The sequence below is a fragment of the Pan troglodytes genome, chromosome 20 (assembly GCF_028858775.2).
Source record: "Pan troglodytes isolate AG18354 chromosome 20, NHGRI_mPanTro3-v2.0_pri, whole genome shotgun sequence".
Classification (NCBI taxonomy): domain Eukaryota; kingdom Metazoa; phylum Chordata; class Mammalia; order Primates; family Hominidae; genus Pan; species Pan troglodytes.
In genome coordinates this window covers 13,517,233-13,533,952 of record NC_072418.2, presented here as the reverse complement: position 1 = coordinate 13,533,952, position 16,720 = coordinate 13,517,233, and the positions used below count along the sequence as shown (strand labels likewise).

General features: G+C 52.2%; 1 protein-coding gene across 19 annotated transcripts in view; it reads right to left on the bottom strand.

Moving 5' to 3' along the window:
• Positions 1 to 16,720, bottom strand: part of DNM2 (dynamin 2) — a 115,618-nt gene that overhangs the window by 27,659 nt on the left and 71,239 nt on the right. For 6 of the 19 annotated variants that reach the window (XM_016935017.4, XM_063801177.1, XM_016935011.3 and 3 more), the window contains 6 exons: positions 11,870 to 12,005; positions 10,264 to 10,331; positions 9,504 to 9,642; positions 7,130 to 7,216; positions 3,506 to 3,576; positions 2,199 to 2,228 (listed from right to left, as the gene is read on the bottom strand). In XM_016935017.4, the coding sequence (XP_016790506.1) occupies positions 2,199 to 2,228; positions 3,506 to 3,576; positions 7,130 to 7,216; positions 9,504 to 9,642; positions 10,264 to 10,331; positions 11,870 to 12,005 (531 nt within the window). Of the gene's footprint in view, positions 1 to 2,198; positions 2,229 to 3,505; positions 3,577 to 7,129; positions 7,217 to 8,183; positions 8,323 to 9,503; positions 9,643 to 10,263; positions 10,332 to 11,869; positions 12,006 to 16,720 lie in introns of all 19 variants that reach the window. The other 13 variants (XM_016935023.4, XM_063801179.1, XM_016935015.3 and 10 more) reach the window with 3 other exon arrangements.

Sequence of the window (16,720 nt, the reverse complement as noted above, 5' to 3'; positions counted from 1 at the left end):
AGACAGGGTTCATGTGGACAAGATGCCGGGGGGGAAGAAGGGGAAGAGGCGAATGTGGCCGTTCTCTCCCTGGGGACCAAGTGAGCAGCCACAGGTAGAGACAGAGAGAAGCCCCCTGCACACACAGAGCTGCGCAAGGGAAACGGCCTGGGCACACGGAACAAGTAAATGTATCTGGTTCAATTGAGGCTTCTAGGCCCTCATCTCAGCCGACTTACTAAAGCGCAGGTTACTTCCAGATGTCACTAGAATCCCGGAGTTTCTAAGGGGAAGTGTGAGAAGGTGTTGCCTAAGATGAGTGCAGTGGCGCAATCACAGCTCACTGCAGCCTTGACCTCCCGGGCTCAAGTAGTTCCCCTGCCTCAGTCTCCCGAGTAGCTGGAACCACAGGTGCATACCACCATGCTCAGCTAATTTTTGATTTTTTGTAGAGACGAGGTTTCACTGTGTTGCCCAGGCTGGTCTTAAATTCCTAGACTCAAGGGATCTGCCTGGCTCCACCTCCCAAAGTGCTGGCATTACAGGCATGAGCCACTGCACCTGGCCCTTCTTCCTACTCTTCTCATCATTTGATCCCAACACCAGCCTGTAAGTGGCTCTAACCACAGAGCCATCCAGTCTTAGACATCAGACTGTGGGACAGCTGCTGGCCATGAAATGACACGTATCTTGCATGACTCCTGACCCAAATTTAGAGGACATCCAAGGTCGACAGGGTGTGTTTCTATAAGGTTCCTTATTCATCCACAATCCCAGATCTCTTTTCTTCTTTATCCATCCTACTTCCTGGCTAGTTCATGCCGGCATAGACAAATCCCACTATATTTTATATGTGGACACCTACTCCACCACCTTACGGTTCTAATATATTTTCTACTCTGACAATCATATCACCACTTGCAAACAACATATATCTCCTGTTACTTATCCATCATATTTTCTTTTCTTTTCTTATAGCTTTGGCTGAAACTTTCAGAACAATATGGAAAAGCAAGTCAGCTTGGTCACCTTCCTTTGCTGACTACCTCGGGGGTTTTGTTTTAAAGTCCAAGTTGGCTGTAGGATAAGGGAGAAAGTAGGCCTCTGTTTCTAGATCAGGAAAGGCTGGAAAACTAAGAACAAAGGCAGAATTTTATCCAGTGATATTCCCAACATTCAATAAGTTTATTATAGGGCCTCTTATCTGGGCTATTTATTTACTTATTTATTTTTGAGACAGAGTCTCACTCTGTCACCCAGGCTGGAGAGCTCTGGTGTGATCATGGCTCACCGCAGCCTTGACTTCCTGGGCTCAGGTCATTCTCCCACCTCAGCCTCCTAAGTAGCTGAGATTACGCACCACCACCATGCCCAGTTAATTTTTGTATTTTTTGTAGAGACAGGGTTTCACCATGTTTCCCAGGCTGGTCTCAAACTCCTGGGCTCCAGCGATCCACCCACCTTGGCCTCCTGCGAAGTATTGGGATTACAGGCATGAGCCACTGTTTATAATATACATTTGGAGGGCAATGGGAAGCCCAGAACATCCAAGCACAAGAAGGATTTTCATCAACAGCATCTGAAGGAGGTGGCACTGAGCTGAGCCAACCTCCACAGTGATGGCTGGGTGACAGCGAGGTCCCAGAGGTGCTATTTCCTAAGGGCCTCCTGGCTCCCATCCTTGCCAGGGCTCCCTCAAATAGCAGCCCACAAGATGGCCCCTCTCCTGGGCCTGGACCTAATCAGAAGCATCCTGGTGTCTTGGGGGAAAATCCAAAATCCTCCCATGGACCTGCAGGGCCCTCCTGGCGATGGGGCCTGGCCGCTGGCTCTCTTACCTCCACCTGCCTGGTCTTCTAGCCTTCCTTCCCTGGGTCCCCCTGGCATCACCTGACTTCTTCAGGAAGATCTCTCCAGGCCACATTCCCAGCTCCCCTTTCCCACAGTCCATCCCCTACCCTCTCTTCCTACTGTCATCATCCTTGTGACAATTTGTTTAAGGACTCCGCCTCCCCAGCCTGCAGGCTCTGAAACAGCAGGGGCTACAGCTGGTGCGGTCAAGGTCCTGGCCCGGAGGCCCAGCGCTGGCCCTGGCTCTGAGAGAGCACCCCGTAGCTCTTCAGCGGGCCCCAGGGATGTCCCACCCAGGGCTAGGGCCACCCAGCCAGGGCGTACCCGTTCACACACCAGGGCAAAGGCACACAGCAGGCAATACCCACCAGGTCACCAGCTGCTCAGTATAGTAACAGCTGGGGTAAGTGGGAAGGCCCAGGAATCCAGAGGAAAGAGTGGTCAAAGGAAAAACAGGAGAGATTGTGAGAAGGAACTGTGGATGAAGTGTGAGAAGCAGAGACGTCAAGGTGAGGAAAACAGCAGCAAACCAAAGATGGGGACCAGCGCTGTGAGCCCACACACACCCGGCGGCCGGGAGCACAGGGCCGGGGGTTGCCACCCACAGGCAAGGGAGGTCCAGTCAGGGACTTCGGCTCATCTCTAGGAGGGGTTCTGATGACGTTCTCATTCCTTCCTTTTCCTTCCTCCCTTCTCCTCACCTACCTGGTATCCAGCACAGAACAGATCCTCAATCAGCTTTGTCAGGTGCACCGATAAATGTTGTATCTGGTGACTCCATAGCCTGAGATTTGGCTCTAGAGGCCCTCCCCTAGGAAGCCTGCCTGGCCCCTCAAGGCAAGGCCCAACGGCCGCCCTCTGGACACCCACAGGCCCTGCACAGCCCCGCTCAGCACTAAGCACACTACACCTTAACGCCCTGGGTCCCCATCGGTTCCCTGCATGGGGTCTTCCTCTGAGGGTGGGGAGCTGGGTGTGGGTTTGCCCACTGCTCTATCACAGGGCCCAGCGAGAGGGCATACCAGCGGCACCACCCGGCCTGCCTCAGGCAGGAAGGCCTGCGTGAGCCTCTCCAACAATCTGAGTGAGGCCTAAGCATGCCAAGGGGCTGAAGGAATCAGCGGGTGATGCCTGAGACCACGCACACTGAATCGACATCCTGCTGAAATCAGAGCTCCCCGATCTGGGCCCTCATCTGGGTGCCACGGAAGGTTCTGGTTTAAATCTACAGTGTATGCCTTGAAGCTAGGGAGACCCCAGGCAGCATTTCCCAAAGAGCAGCTTCCGGAGCCCTGAGCCCATGAGATGCTGTCCATGAAGTGGCAGAGGCTGGGAAAAGCTGCACACTGGTCGCTAAAGGCTCTAAGTCCTGAAGGAGAGGGGGTGCAGCAGCTGGCTGGCTTCGCCCTCTCCCTGCAGGTCTGAACATAGCACTGCCCTCTCCCTAAACTAACCATGGGGATGCCTCACAGAAGGCGTGTTGGTTGGGGACAGTGGACCACTATCAGCCCAGGAGAGCTTCCAGATATTCTCAGTTGGCTCTGCCTTCACCCCAGGACCCCCGACAGAGACTGTCTGACACCTGCCCTCTCAGAGAATCCCAACTCAGTCACCTCCTTGGATCTGAGAGTGAGGATTGGTGCCGCCCGACCAGCCAGTCTCCAAAAGTACCTACTTGGCAAACCCGATGAAGTCCTCATGGTTCGTGTTGATGTAGGACTGCTCAATGTCGATCAGCAGAAGAATCTGGGGGAGAGCGGGGGTCACTGTGAGTACAAGGCCAAGCCTGGCAAGTGGGGGCAGCAGCAAGAGCATTTCCTGGCCTTGCCAGCAGGGAAGGCGTGGGAACCAGGAGGCTTCCCGGACAGGAGAACAGGGGCTGGCGTCGCACTCCCCACACCCTCATAGGCAACAGAGCCTGGGACAACAGAGCACAGCCATGCAGCCCAATGTGCCAGTCACAGGCAGGGCCGCTGTCCCCAAGGTCTGGAGTCTTGATTGAGCCACTAATTGGCCGTGTGACCCTGGGCCTCACGTTACTGAGCTGTGGAATGGGGTGACAGGAGGCCCAACTGCCAAGGGTTTAATAATGTGCAGTCGTTTTTTTTGTTTTTTTGTTTTTTTCTTCGAGACGGAGTCTTGCTCTGTCGCCCAGGCTGGAGTGCAGTGGGACAATCTTGGCTCACTGCAACCTCTGCCTCCTGGGTTCAAGCGATTCTCCTGCCTCAGCCTCCCAAATAGCTGGGATTACAGGTGCCCGCCACCACGCCCAGCTAATTTTTGTATTTTTAGTAGATACAGGGTTTCACTGAGTTGGTCAGGCTGGTCTCGAAATCCTGACGTCATGATCCGCCCGCCTCGGCCTCTCAAAGTGCTGGGATTACAAGCATGAGCCACTGCGCCTGGCTTTTTTTTTTTTTTTTTTTTTTTTTTTTTTGAGAAAAGAACTTACTGTCTCCCAGGCTGGAGTGCAGTAGAACAATCATAGCCTCAAACTCCTGGGCTCAAGCAAACCCTTGCCTCAGCGTCCCAAGATGCTGGGGTCGCAGGCATGTGCCACCACACCTGGCTGATTTTTCTTTTTTCTTTTTTTGTAGAGGTGGGGTCTCACTATGTTGCCCAGACTGGTCCTGAACTCCTAGGCTCAAGTGATCCTCCTACCTTGGCCTCCCAAAGTGCTGGGATTACAGGTGTGAACCACTGCAAGCCACTGCCTTGTATTTTTTTCTTTTTCTTTTTTTTGGGAGACAGAGTCTCACTGTGTTACCCAGGCTGGCGTGCAATGGCGTAATCTCGGCTCACTGCAACCTCTGCCTCCTGGGTTCAAGCAATTCTCCTGCCTCAGTCTTCCGAGTAGCTGGGACCACAGGCGCACGCCACACCACCTGGCTAATTTTTTGTATTTTAGTAGAGACGGGTTTTCACCATGTTGCCCAAGCTGGTCTCGAACTCCTGAGCTCAGGCAATCCACCTGCCTTGGCCTCCCAAAGTGCTAGGATTACAGGCGTGAGCCACCGTGTCCAGCCTGTAAAGTCTTTAGCGCCTGGTGTGTTCAAAGTGTTGCATTAAAACTGCGAAGCTAATTTGTCCAATTATGAACACTAAAATAAAACACACACACGGGCACGGGCACGTGCACGCGCACGCACACACACGCTCAAGCTATCAAGCTAGAAAGGTCTCATGTGAGGAGCAGGGCTTGTGAGTCCACTGCACTTGCTGAAACTCTCCCTCCCTCATCTTTCTTGTCTTTTGCCCAGGATGAAGTTGGTCTATGGGAACCATGGATCCAGGCAGCTCACTGGCTTGATTCCCGTTCATAACAGGCCAGGCTGCTGGGGAGGAGGGGCTGGGATGCACGTCACTGAACTCCCCTGGCCCTTGGCCAGTCACTTCCCCTCGCTGCACCTCCAAGTTCCCGAGAATAAAGTAGGGCAAGGCACTCGGACCTGTCACCTGCTGGAAAATGCCAGGGTGCTCCATCTGTGGGAGCGAGCGTGGCTGGTTTAAGTAAGGCCTGAGTCTCCTCAACCCAGCGCTCTCAGATCCGGCCCGGCAGCATGGCAGGTGGGCACCAGCAGCTGTGGAAGGGCCGGCAGCATTCTTACCAACAGTAACAACAAAAAGAATCAGACTCTTCCAGACTTTTGATACAATTTCCAAGCTACAGCAGCTACGAGGCGTAGGTGGACCAGTGCCCTGAGGGAGCAATTGGCCAAATCAAAACTGGGCGCCTCTCTGCAGGACAAATGAGCCCATTTCATCCCCATCAATGGCAAGGGGAGAGGGACCATTTTAAACAAAGTGACATAACAAGCAAGGGCTTAATTAAGCTCTGGTTTCAACAAACAGTTGTAAAAAGAACACAGAGGACAACTGAGAGAAAGTGACTCGAAACAGATCCGGGAGCAGTGGCTCACACCTGTCATCCCAGCACTTTGGGAGGCCGAGGCGGGTGGATCATTTGAGCTACGGAGTTCAAGACCAGCCTGGCCAACATGGCGAGACCCCATCTCTACTAAAAATACAAAAATTAGCCAGGCATGGTAGCTCACGCCTATAGTCCCAGCTACTTGGGAGGCTGAGGCTGTGGCTGCAGGAGAGTATAAGGACGGCCCAGTGCTTCATGGGTGACAGTCTCAGCTGAGGGGTAGGCAGCAACTTGGGGTGTGTGCCTGCATGCCTTTGCAAGAAAGCGTTAAATGTTAAAAAAAGAAAAAGCAGGCTGGGCGTGGTAGCTCATGCCTATAATCCCAGCACTTTGGGAGGCCAAGGCGGGCAGATCACCTGAGGTCAGGAGTTCAAGACCAGCCTGGCCAACATAGTGAAAATCTCTCTCTACTAAAAATACAAAAATTAGGTGGGTAAAGTGGCATGTGCCTGTAGTCCTGGCTACTTTGGAGGCTGAGGCATGAGAATCACTTGAACCTGGGAAGTGGAGGTGGCAGTGAGTCAAGATCGTGTCACTGCACCCTAGCCTGGGCGACAGAGCAAAACTCTGTCTCAAAAAAAACAAAAAAACAAAAAAAACCCGCAATACAAAAAGCACCCCAAACACCCTCCAGCAGGCAAGTGGAGGTCCATGCTGTGCTCCATCCATTCCCTGGAAGATTGCTTAGTAATCAAGGCAGCAAACTACAGATACAACGAACAACACGCTTGGCTCCCAAATGCAGACACCGAGGGGAGGGAGGAAGGGAAGAAGGGTGGCAGGAAGGGAGTCAAGAGTCAGTGGGCCTTACATTGTGGGAGTCCACTTGAAGGACTGTAGGATAGGGAGCAGGCTGGTGGTGGCCAGGTCCTTTGCTGCTTCTTTTTTAAGAGACAGGGTCTCGCTCTTTCTCCCAGGCTGGAGGGCGATGGCACGACCATAACTTACTGAAGCCCTGATCTTGTGGGCTCAAGGGATCCTCCCACCTCACCCTCCCTAGTAGCTGGGACCACAGGCATGCGCCACCACGCCTGGCTAATTTTTTTATGTTTTCGTAGAGACAAGGTCTTGCTATGTTGCCCACGTTGGTCTCGAACTCCTGGGCTCAAGCAATCCTCCTGCCTGAGCCTCCCTAAGTGCTGGGATTACAGGCGTGAGTTACTACACCCAGCCTGGCCTGTGGGTTTTTGAGGGGTCGACTACAAAGAGGCATAGGGACAGGGATTTTAGGAGGTGACAGAACTGCTCTATATCTTGATTGAGGTGAGGGTTACTTTGCCATATGCAGCTGTCAGCATGCACAGAACAGTACACTTGACATTTACTGCATGTAAATTATACCCAATAAAGAAGACAAAAGGCCAGTACCTGGTCCTTCGTTCTCCCCTCCCGTTCCCGGATGTAAGTGGTGACGATTCGCTCTGTCTCCTCTCGCAACCGGGGGTAGGAACTGAGCTGGGGGAACAAGCAGAGTGGCCGCATTGGCGGGGTCCTCGTGGCACGGGAAGCAACATGAACCACACAGGTAGAAAATGCGGAGGGGGGTGGGGAATGAGATATGAGGGGGCCCACCGAGCCCACACCTTGCTCCTGGCCCCCAGTGAGTCCAGCTGGGAGCTAAGAGCAGAAGAGTGGGGGCACCGTGGACCGGAGACAGCAGGAGAGCAGAGCTGCTTTTCCAGCCAGTGACCGGGGGGCAGGAGGCAGGAGGCAGCATGAAAGCAGAAAAGCAGGGGCATGTTTGCCATCCAGGGCTTCAGGGCACCCCCCTCTTGCCCAGCACTGGGTGAGAGCAGGAACCCTGAAGGGCCTCGCCAGCGTGAGTGAGTAGCGTCTGTTCTAGAATGGTAAGGCGGGTATCTGGGCCATCAGCCTCGATAGGAACTCCTTGCAGAGAACCACTCCTGATCGCTGTATCTGTGGCACCCACTCGCCAAATGCCCCCACCTCCCCAGGCTTCATCTGCAGCACCAACTTAACCAGACCTCATGCACAGGGGAGTCCCATCTTCTGCAGTGTGGGTCAAGTCCACGAGTCGGGGAAAATGGAATGGTTACTCTCAGGTGGCCTAGACTGTGAGAACATGCAGGGCTATACAGATGATGTGTTTCCTGTGTTTTGCTGTTTTGGTGCTGGCTGGGAAACCCCTTTCTCTAGGGGTTCCAGGAAAGGGCACTGCTTAGTAAATGCAATGCGTTTGGCAACAACAAAGGCTGACTGCCCCCACGGGCAGCCACAACCCACGTGTGATGCCACTCCCCCCATTCCATCTGCCAATGCAAGGTGGCGACATCTCTAAGTGACAACTGGTAGGCGGAAGGGGGTTCCTGCCGAGGCTGAATTTTCCAGATGCTCGGGTTGAGACTAACACATGGAGGGGGAGGACGGGGACAAATGCGGAGATGAGAACAAAACCTGTTACCTTCTCGGCACACTTTTTTATAACCGTGGCCAGCTCTGAGACCACGAGATCAACACACTTCAAACTCGGCTCTTTGAGTTTTACAATCTGTTTTTTCACAATGGCTTCAAAGGCCATGTCGGGGGTGAAGAGCCCCGTCCTGGGTCATGCGGAGGGCAGGATGAGGCAGAAAGACACCCAGGGACAGTGCAGGCCACACACGCAGGACAGGAGACAGAGAGAAGAGAAGAAACGAGAGTCATCTGATTAGTCCATGCATGGGGGAGCCTGCGCCCGCATTTGCCCCGGAAGCTGCTTCGGATCAAAGAGGTCTGGGGTTTGGGGGTGTGGGCTCGGTCTGGGGTGTAGTTACAGAAGGGCCACGGGGGGGTTGTCATTGCACAGACAGACAGCCAAGGTGTGCGGAGTCCTCTAACATTCATGTCCATGACACCTGGCTCTAGGACGAGCATTTTCCAACCTGTTTGGACTGTTTTCCCCCTCCCTTTTCTAATCGAAGAAGCTTAAGCAGCAAATGTGGGCTTTTCCAGACTAAGAACAGAGGGGCTCAAGCAGAAATTCCCTGGCAACCCGGAGCGCTGGGGACACTGTGGTCGCGCAAGCACAGACTGCCCACTGGGAGGCATTTCAGCTGCTTGGCCAAAGCGTGCTGCCCTGGGAACCAGGCCCGCGGCGTTGGCGCGGGTTGGGGGAGCCCGGCGCGTCCTGCTGAGTGGAGGCAGTGGCACGTCGAGAGCGCATGGAGGCACTGTGACTAAGTGGATCCAAAAATGGGCTGCCCCTGGGGGACAGCGTGGGGTGCAGGGCGTGGGCAGGGGCACTTAGGACCCCAGCTGGCTCTCATGATGTCACTGGCATTCAGGCCATTCCCGGAGCTGAGGGACAGAGAAGTCAGTGGCTCCAGGGAAGTCTGAGAATGCCGGGCATTGGTCAAGAAGGGGTGACAGCCAGGGAGCTTCAAGGAGCTCAGCCTCCAGCAGTTGACGCGGGGGGTCCCTCTCTGCTTCCCAGGAGGCAGCAAAGCAACAGCCCAGTGAAACCCCAATTTCATCAGACACATGCTAGGCTTGGTATCAGGGTCCCAGGGACAACTGTGCATCTGTCTGGCCAGTCCAGGAGGCCTGGCACTCCCCTGTGTGCCTGGGCCCAGGCCGACATGCTCCTGCCCCAGCCTCTGGGGAGAGGCCAAGTTCACGGACACAAAGCGATATGGGGAGAAAAGGCACCAGTGGGGGCCAATGAGGCGCTGGGAGCCTGATACCAAACCCCCGTACCCCCGTTTCCACAAGGTCAGGAGTCACCCTGCCGAGGGAGCAATACCTTACTGGTACACTGCCTAACTGTATTGATTAGCTCCTGGATAACCAGGTCGACACATTTCAGACAGGGCTCTTTCAGCTTGACGACCTGCTTTTTCACAATGGCCTCGAATGCCAAGTCCGGGGTGAAAAGCCCGGTCCTGAAACCGTCCAGACCCGGGGGCAGGGGAGATAAGTCAGAGAGAAACAAAGCATGGTCAGCAATTTCATTGGCCCTGGCCGGGTCCCCAACAAGGAATGAAGGTTGTGTCATGTGTGGGGTCGGATGCCTGAGTCCACTGCCCGGAAACCCTCAGGGTGACCCGAGGACCCCACGGCGATGGAAGGGCAGACACCTGGAGCAACTACCTTTGTTAGAATAAGGAGGGGACCCAAGAGGCTCACAAGGAAGCCATGATGGGGACTCATGCTGGCTTCCCAAAACCCTGATTCAGTGCCGCCCCGCCCCTCCCCAGGCAAATCTGCAGTGAGCATTCTTAGTTTAGCATGAGGTTCACACCAACCGACTGGGCAGGAACTAAGCCCTATTTGATCAGGAGCTGCAGACAGCCCCGAAGCCTGCAACGGACGCAGGACTAAGACACATCCACCCTCACGTGCCCTTGGAGACCCTCAGGGAGGGGCTCGCAGCTACAGAAGACCATCCAAGAGCCCTCTTAAGGCCTAACGATTAGGGACTCAGAGGTGTGGGCGACCCAATTAGCTGGGGGGTGGCACCGCGGAGAGGAAGGAACAGTGGTGACTCTCCTCGTGGAACTTGCCTGACTCCATGGATGTTCTTAATGGCATAGCTGATCTCCCGTCGTAAGTCCTTCTCGTCAAACTCCATCTGAGAAGAGACAAACCAAGCACATGCATGGAGGCACCCGGGGCGCCCCTGTGGCAGGCGTGCATCTGGGGAACGTTCTCTCCCACGTGTGGCTATATTCACAAGGCAGAATATTTAACTCGTCAAAATTTTATTTAAAAAATTGAAAACTGGCCAGATACAGTGGCTCACACCTGTAATCTCAGCACTTTGGGAGGCCAAGGCAGGCAGATGGCTTGAGCCCAGGAGTTTGAGACCAGCCTGGGCAACATAGTGAGACCCCATCTCTACTAAAAATACAAAAATTGGCCAGGTGGGCTAGTGCACGCCTATAGTCTCAGCTACTCGGGAGGCTGAGGTGGGAGGATCATCCGAGCCCAGGAAGGTCGAAGCTGCAGTGAGCTGTGATTGTACCACTGCACTCCAGCCTGGGTGAAAGAGCAAGACCCTGTCTCAAAAAAAAATAAAAATAAACAAACAAATTAATTAATTAAAACCCAGTTTCAGAAAGCATGACATGACACCAACTCTCTCATCATATTGGTGGGAATATAAATTCATGTAAACTTAGATTTTTCAGACTATCAGTATGCACCACCACACCCAGCTTTTTCTTTTTTCTTTCTTTCTTTTTTTTTTTTTTGAGATAGGGTCTGGCTCTGTCACTGAGGCTGGAGTGCGGTGGTGCCCTCTTGGCTCATTGCTGCATCCTCTGCCTCCTGGGCTCAAGTGATTCTCCTACCTCAGCTTCTTAAATAGCTAGGACTACAGGCACATGCCACCACACCTGGATAATTTTTATATTTTTAGTAGAGATGGGGTTTCACCATGTTGCCCAGGCTGGTATTGAACTCCTGGGCTCAAGTGATCAGCCCCCCTTGGCCTCCCACGGATTATAGGCGTGAGCCACTGCATTTGGTCTTGCTCCTCTGATTTTAAAAAACTGTTTTTTTGTGTTTTTTTTTTTTAATAAAAAATGCTATGTGCTCATTGTAAACAGTATAAAACTTCAAGCAAATCACACACACACACATGCACACACACACACACACACACACACACACACAAAAGGAAAAAGAAGTCCCAAATCCTAGCACCCAGGGCTGATATTTTTCCAAACATCCTTGCAAATACAAAGAAACACTTGTAGACAGACATCCATGTTCAGTTTCATACATAAGGATGTTGTATATATCAGCTCAGTGCTATGTTGCACATGCTGGCTCCAATGCCTATTTTTTCCTTCTTCAATGACATGCTAGGGACATCTTCTCATGTAAATTTATCTGTATTTTCTATGTATTTTGCAAAGAATGTATATTGGCTTTTGTCAGAGGAAAAACACAGGGGTTTTCATATTGTTCTGCCCAAAACCTCAAAGCTGAGTGTCGGAAAAGGAAGGCCATGGGGACACCTCATCCAGGCCACACCCTGCCCACCACAGGTTCAGGCCTAGAGGTAGGAGCTTGAGACCTTATTGCCTGGGAGGAGGCCTGGCTCGAGGCCAGCAGGAGGGTGCCTGACCAGAGACGGGAGGGCCCAGCCCCAGGGGGCACTACCTTCACCAGCTCAAATGGGAACCGCTCATGGAAGATGCGATTGATTCGGGCGCCCCCGGAGAGCTCCAGTGTGTCCACCTGATCTCCTGAGCCCTCGATCCTCTTCTCAAAATCCACCCCAAACTGCTGGACCATCCTATGAGGAAAAGGAAAAAGCAAGCATCAAAACGGAGGTTTCCACACTACTCTGGAATAATGTTCCAAGTCAAGCCAGGGTTTACTGTTCTTTTAACATTTTTCAGCAGCAAAATGTCTTCTGTCTATATTAAGACAAATAAACCAAATTCAAGATCTCCCAATGGCAAATGCTGGCTACGAGTCAGGCTCAAGCTAAGCCTGTTCCGATTATTCACCCATTCGATCCGAGAAGGCCCACTTATTCCTCCCACTTTGCAGAAGACAGGAGTGAAGTTCAGGGGTCAAAGCTCAGCACCTCTGCCCTGAAGTTCAACTTGATTTACAGGATGCTGGGAAGGAAAGGTAGCCACTTCCCCACAATTCAGGTGGCTTCCGCAGGTTCCCGCCACCTCCCAGCCTGCTGGGGTTGGTCCTGACCCATCGATGGGATGTGAGGCCTTGGACAGGACTTTGCCCCTCTGAGCCTCCGATTCCTCATCTACAAAATGGGTTGAGGGTAACATCTACCTCCTTCGTGGAGACTGAAGATGTTTCTAGATCTCATTACCTCCAAGAAGTCACTGATCCTAAAATGCACTGTTATTTTGTGTGCCCACAAAAAAAGAAAAAATGCTGCCACTAATGGTAATTCTGCAAAGACACCTGGTTTCACACAAGTTAAAATGTTTTATTGGCCGGGTGCGGTGGCTCATGCCTGCAATATTAGCACTTTAGGATGCTGAGGTGAGAGGATGGCTTTAGTTTGGGAGTTTGAGACCACCCTGGGCAACACAGTGAGACCACATTTTATTTAAAAAAATATATATATATACTGGACACGGTGGCTCACGCCTATAATCCCAGCACCTGGGTGGCGGAGGCTGCAGTGAGCCGAGATCGCACCACTGCACTCCAGCCTGGGTGAGACAGAGTGAGACCCTGTCTCAAAAAAAGAAGAAAAAAAAGAAAGAAAATTTTTGTTGGTAAAAAATTGCTCATCTAATGGACAAAAAGTGGTAATAACATGTGTCGCCCCTTAGAACGGGCCTGGCCCTTAAAAAGAGTCTCTCAGCATTGCCTATTGGCATTGTGAATAGTAAAAAAGTAGGATGATCTTGTTCACGTTTTAGTTTTCCTAAGCATTCCTAATTGCTCTCCTTAGGGTACTGGGCTGTCTCCCTTCATCAGTTTCCCTCCCAAAAATCATGATCTACTGAAGTACCTGGGGACTTGCTCCTAAAGGGGAGCTGCTCAAATGGTGACCACTGTCAGGGCCACCAAGGCTGGGCTGCCAAAGAAAGGGGGGTCTCCTTCATACCCCAACTGGGAGAGGCAAGCACAAGCTGCCCAGATCCCCAAAATCTCTTTCCTCACATGAAGCAAAGGGTGTGCACATTTAATTTCCTTCCAGGAGACACACAAAGGCCTAGGTTAATGCTTCACCTGGAATGGGGAATTTGTTTTTTTTGTTTTTTGTTTTTTGAGCTGGAGTCTCACTCTGTCGCCCAGGCTGGAGCGCAGTGGCACAATCTCAGCTTACTGCAACCTCCGCCTCCCGGGTTCAAGTGATTCTCCTGCCTCAGCCTCTCCAGTAGCTGGGAATACAGGTGCCCGCCACCATGCCCGGCTAATTTTTGTGCTTTTAGGAGAAATGGGGTTTCGGCATGTTGGCCAGGCTGGTCTCTCAATCTCCTGACCTCAAGTGATCCGCCCGCCTTGGCCTCCCAAAGTGCTGGGATTACGGGCATGAGCCACTGCACCCAGCCTGGAATGGAGAATTTGAATTGTGGACCAAACCAGGACCTAGGTCAGCAAAGGCACAGCACTAAACTAATGACAGACAACAGACTGGGCGGGGGGGTGGAGGGGAAGGGTTAGGCAAGGATGGAGACTCTGGGGACCTGCTCTCAGCCACAGGGGACAAAGCACACCTGGGCACCAGCCTCCTGGGGGCCCTGGAGGTGATTTACAGGCCCAACCCACGCTGCACAATCAGAGCATTCTGGACAATTGTGACCGGCTGGTCGGTGTCCCACGGAATTCGGGTTGAATCCTGCCCCCCTGTACCTCGGAATGTACTCTTATTTGGAAACAGAGTCACTGCAGATGTAATCAGTCAAGAGAATATCACAGGGTGTGCTCATAGCCAATATAACTGGTGTCCTTATAAAAAGGGGGAGTTGGGCTGGGCATGGTGGTGCACTCCTGTAATCCCATCACTTCGGGAAGCTGAGGTAGGAGGATCGCTTGAGCTAAGGAGTTTGAGACAGCCTGGGCAACATGGTGAGATCCAGTCTCTAGAAATACTTTAAAAATTAGCCAGGTGCTGTGGTGCACGCCTGAGGATCAGGCTACTCAGGTGGCTGAGGCAGAAGAATTGCTTGAGCCCAGGAGGTCCAGGCTGCAGTGAGCCGTGATTGCACCAGTGCACTCCAGCCTGGGCAACAGAACAAGAGACCTTGTCTCAAAAGAATAAAATAAAATAAATAAAAATTTAAAAAACAAGGCCAGGCGTGGTGGTTCACGTCTGCGATCTCATAGTTGGAAAGTTCAGGCAGGCGGTTTGCTTGAGGTCAGGAGTTTAAGATCAGCCTAGGTAACATAGTGAGACCTTGTCTCTACAAAAACACAAAAATTAGCTAGGCATGGTGGCGCATACCTGTATTATTCCCAGCTACTCGGGAGGCTGTGGTGGGAGGATCACTTGAGCCCAAGTGGTGAGGCTGCGGTGAGCCGGGATTGCACCACTGCACTCTAGCCTGGGCAACAAGGCGAGACCCCGTTTAAAAAACAAATACATGAGGTCTAGGCATGGTGGCTCATGCCTGTAATCCCAGCACTTTGGGAGGCCGAGGTGGGCAGATCACCTGAGGTCAGGAGTTCGACACCAGCCTGGCCAACATGGTGAAACCCCTGTCTTTACTAAAAATACAAAAATTTGCTGGGTGTGGTGGTGCATGCCTGTAATCTCAGCTACTCAGGAGGCTGAGACAGGAGAATCGCTTGAACCTGGGAGGTTGCAGTGAGCTGAGATCATGCCACTGCGCTTCAGCCTGGGTGACAGAACGAGACTCTATCTCAAAACAAAAACAAAAACAAAAACAAACCACCAAATACATAAATAAAATAAAATGAAAAATTAAAAATCAATTTTAAACACGTACGTTCCTTAACCCAAGATCCCTCTGCTGGGGTCTTTGCCCTGCAGGAATCCTTGCCTGTACAGTCACAGATGAACTTACAAGCATCGGTTAAGGCCAAAAACAAACAAACAAACAAAAAAACCCTGGGTGTCCCCATGGGCACTGGGATACATGAACAGTCTGTGGGCTGCACCAGGCGGAGACAGAAGGCTCCAGGCTTTGCTTTAACAAGAAGAGAAAAGCCAAGTGCAGAATTCAGGCTGGGGGAAGTCTATTACCGTAATTCCCGTTCTCTTGTAAGGCGCGAACCGAGAAAGACCACCCATGTCTGCATGAGGACCTCGGACCCTCAGATAAAATGCTAAAGCAAGAAGGCCCAGCTCTTGACAGGAGACACAGATAACAGTGGCGCTTCTCCATGGTGAGAGTGCCTGGGCAGGGAGGGCCCTGCAAGGCAACTGGTTACAAATGACGTAACGTGCTAAGCCCCGGGGGACAGGGACTGTTTGTGATGGGCATCCCCTGGCCCAGTCCTGCCATAGGCTTAACAAGTAGTATTTAAATTTATTTATTTATTTATTTATTTACTTATTTATTTTTGAGATAGAGTCTCGCTCTGTCTGCCCAGGCTGGAGTGCAGTGGTGTGATCCTGGCTCACTGCAACCTCTGACTCCCAGGTTCAAGTGATTGTCCTGCTTTAGCCTTCCAAGTAGCTGGGACTACAGGTGCCCACCACCACACCTGGCTAATTTTTGTATTTTTTCATAGAGACAGGGTTTCACCATGTTGGTGAGGGTGGTCTTGAACTCCTGACCTCAAGTGATCCATCCACTGAAGCCTCTCAAAGTGCTGGGAATACAGGTGTGAACCATCGTCCCCAGCCTAATTTTTTTTTTTTTTTTTAATTTCAGAGACAGGATCCCACTTTGTTGCTCACGCTGGTCTCAAACTCCTGGCTTTAAGCAATCCTCCTGACTTGGCATCCCCATGTGCTGGGATTACAGGCACCTTGTAATCTGCCAGTTTGTCCCCATGGCCATGTGAGATGACAGCTGCTATGACCCTCACTTTAGAGGTGCAGAAAATGAGGCTCAGAGAGGTCCAATCACCTGCCTGTGGTCACCCAGCAGGCCCAGGTCCACCCTCAGGCTGAATCCTCCACAACAACACTTCCTTCAGTCTAGTAGGCTGAATCTTGTGTTTTGTTTGTTTGTTTGTTTCTTTGTTTGTTTGAGACAGAGTCTTGCTCTGTCACCCAGGCTGGAGTGCAGTGGCACAATCTTGGCTCACTGCAACATCCACCTCCTGGGTTCAAGCGATTCTCCTGCCTCAGCCTCCCAAGTAGCTAGAATTACAGGGGTGCACCACCATACCCGGCTATGAATTTCCTCTTGAAGCCTGCAAAGGGCCACTATCTGCTCTGTAGAAAGTGTTTTGTAACGTAGTCAAGGCTGTCTGAGCATAAAAGCACTCTGGCCCCTGAGCCCATGACCATGCACTACTGCCTGGCAGAGGGGGTGGGGGGATGCCAGGGCTGTGATGGCCAGAGGAGGCGGTGTCCTCCTGGTGTCCCTGTGGGAAGTGCCTCAT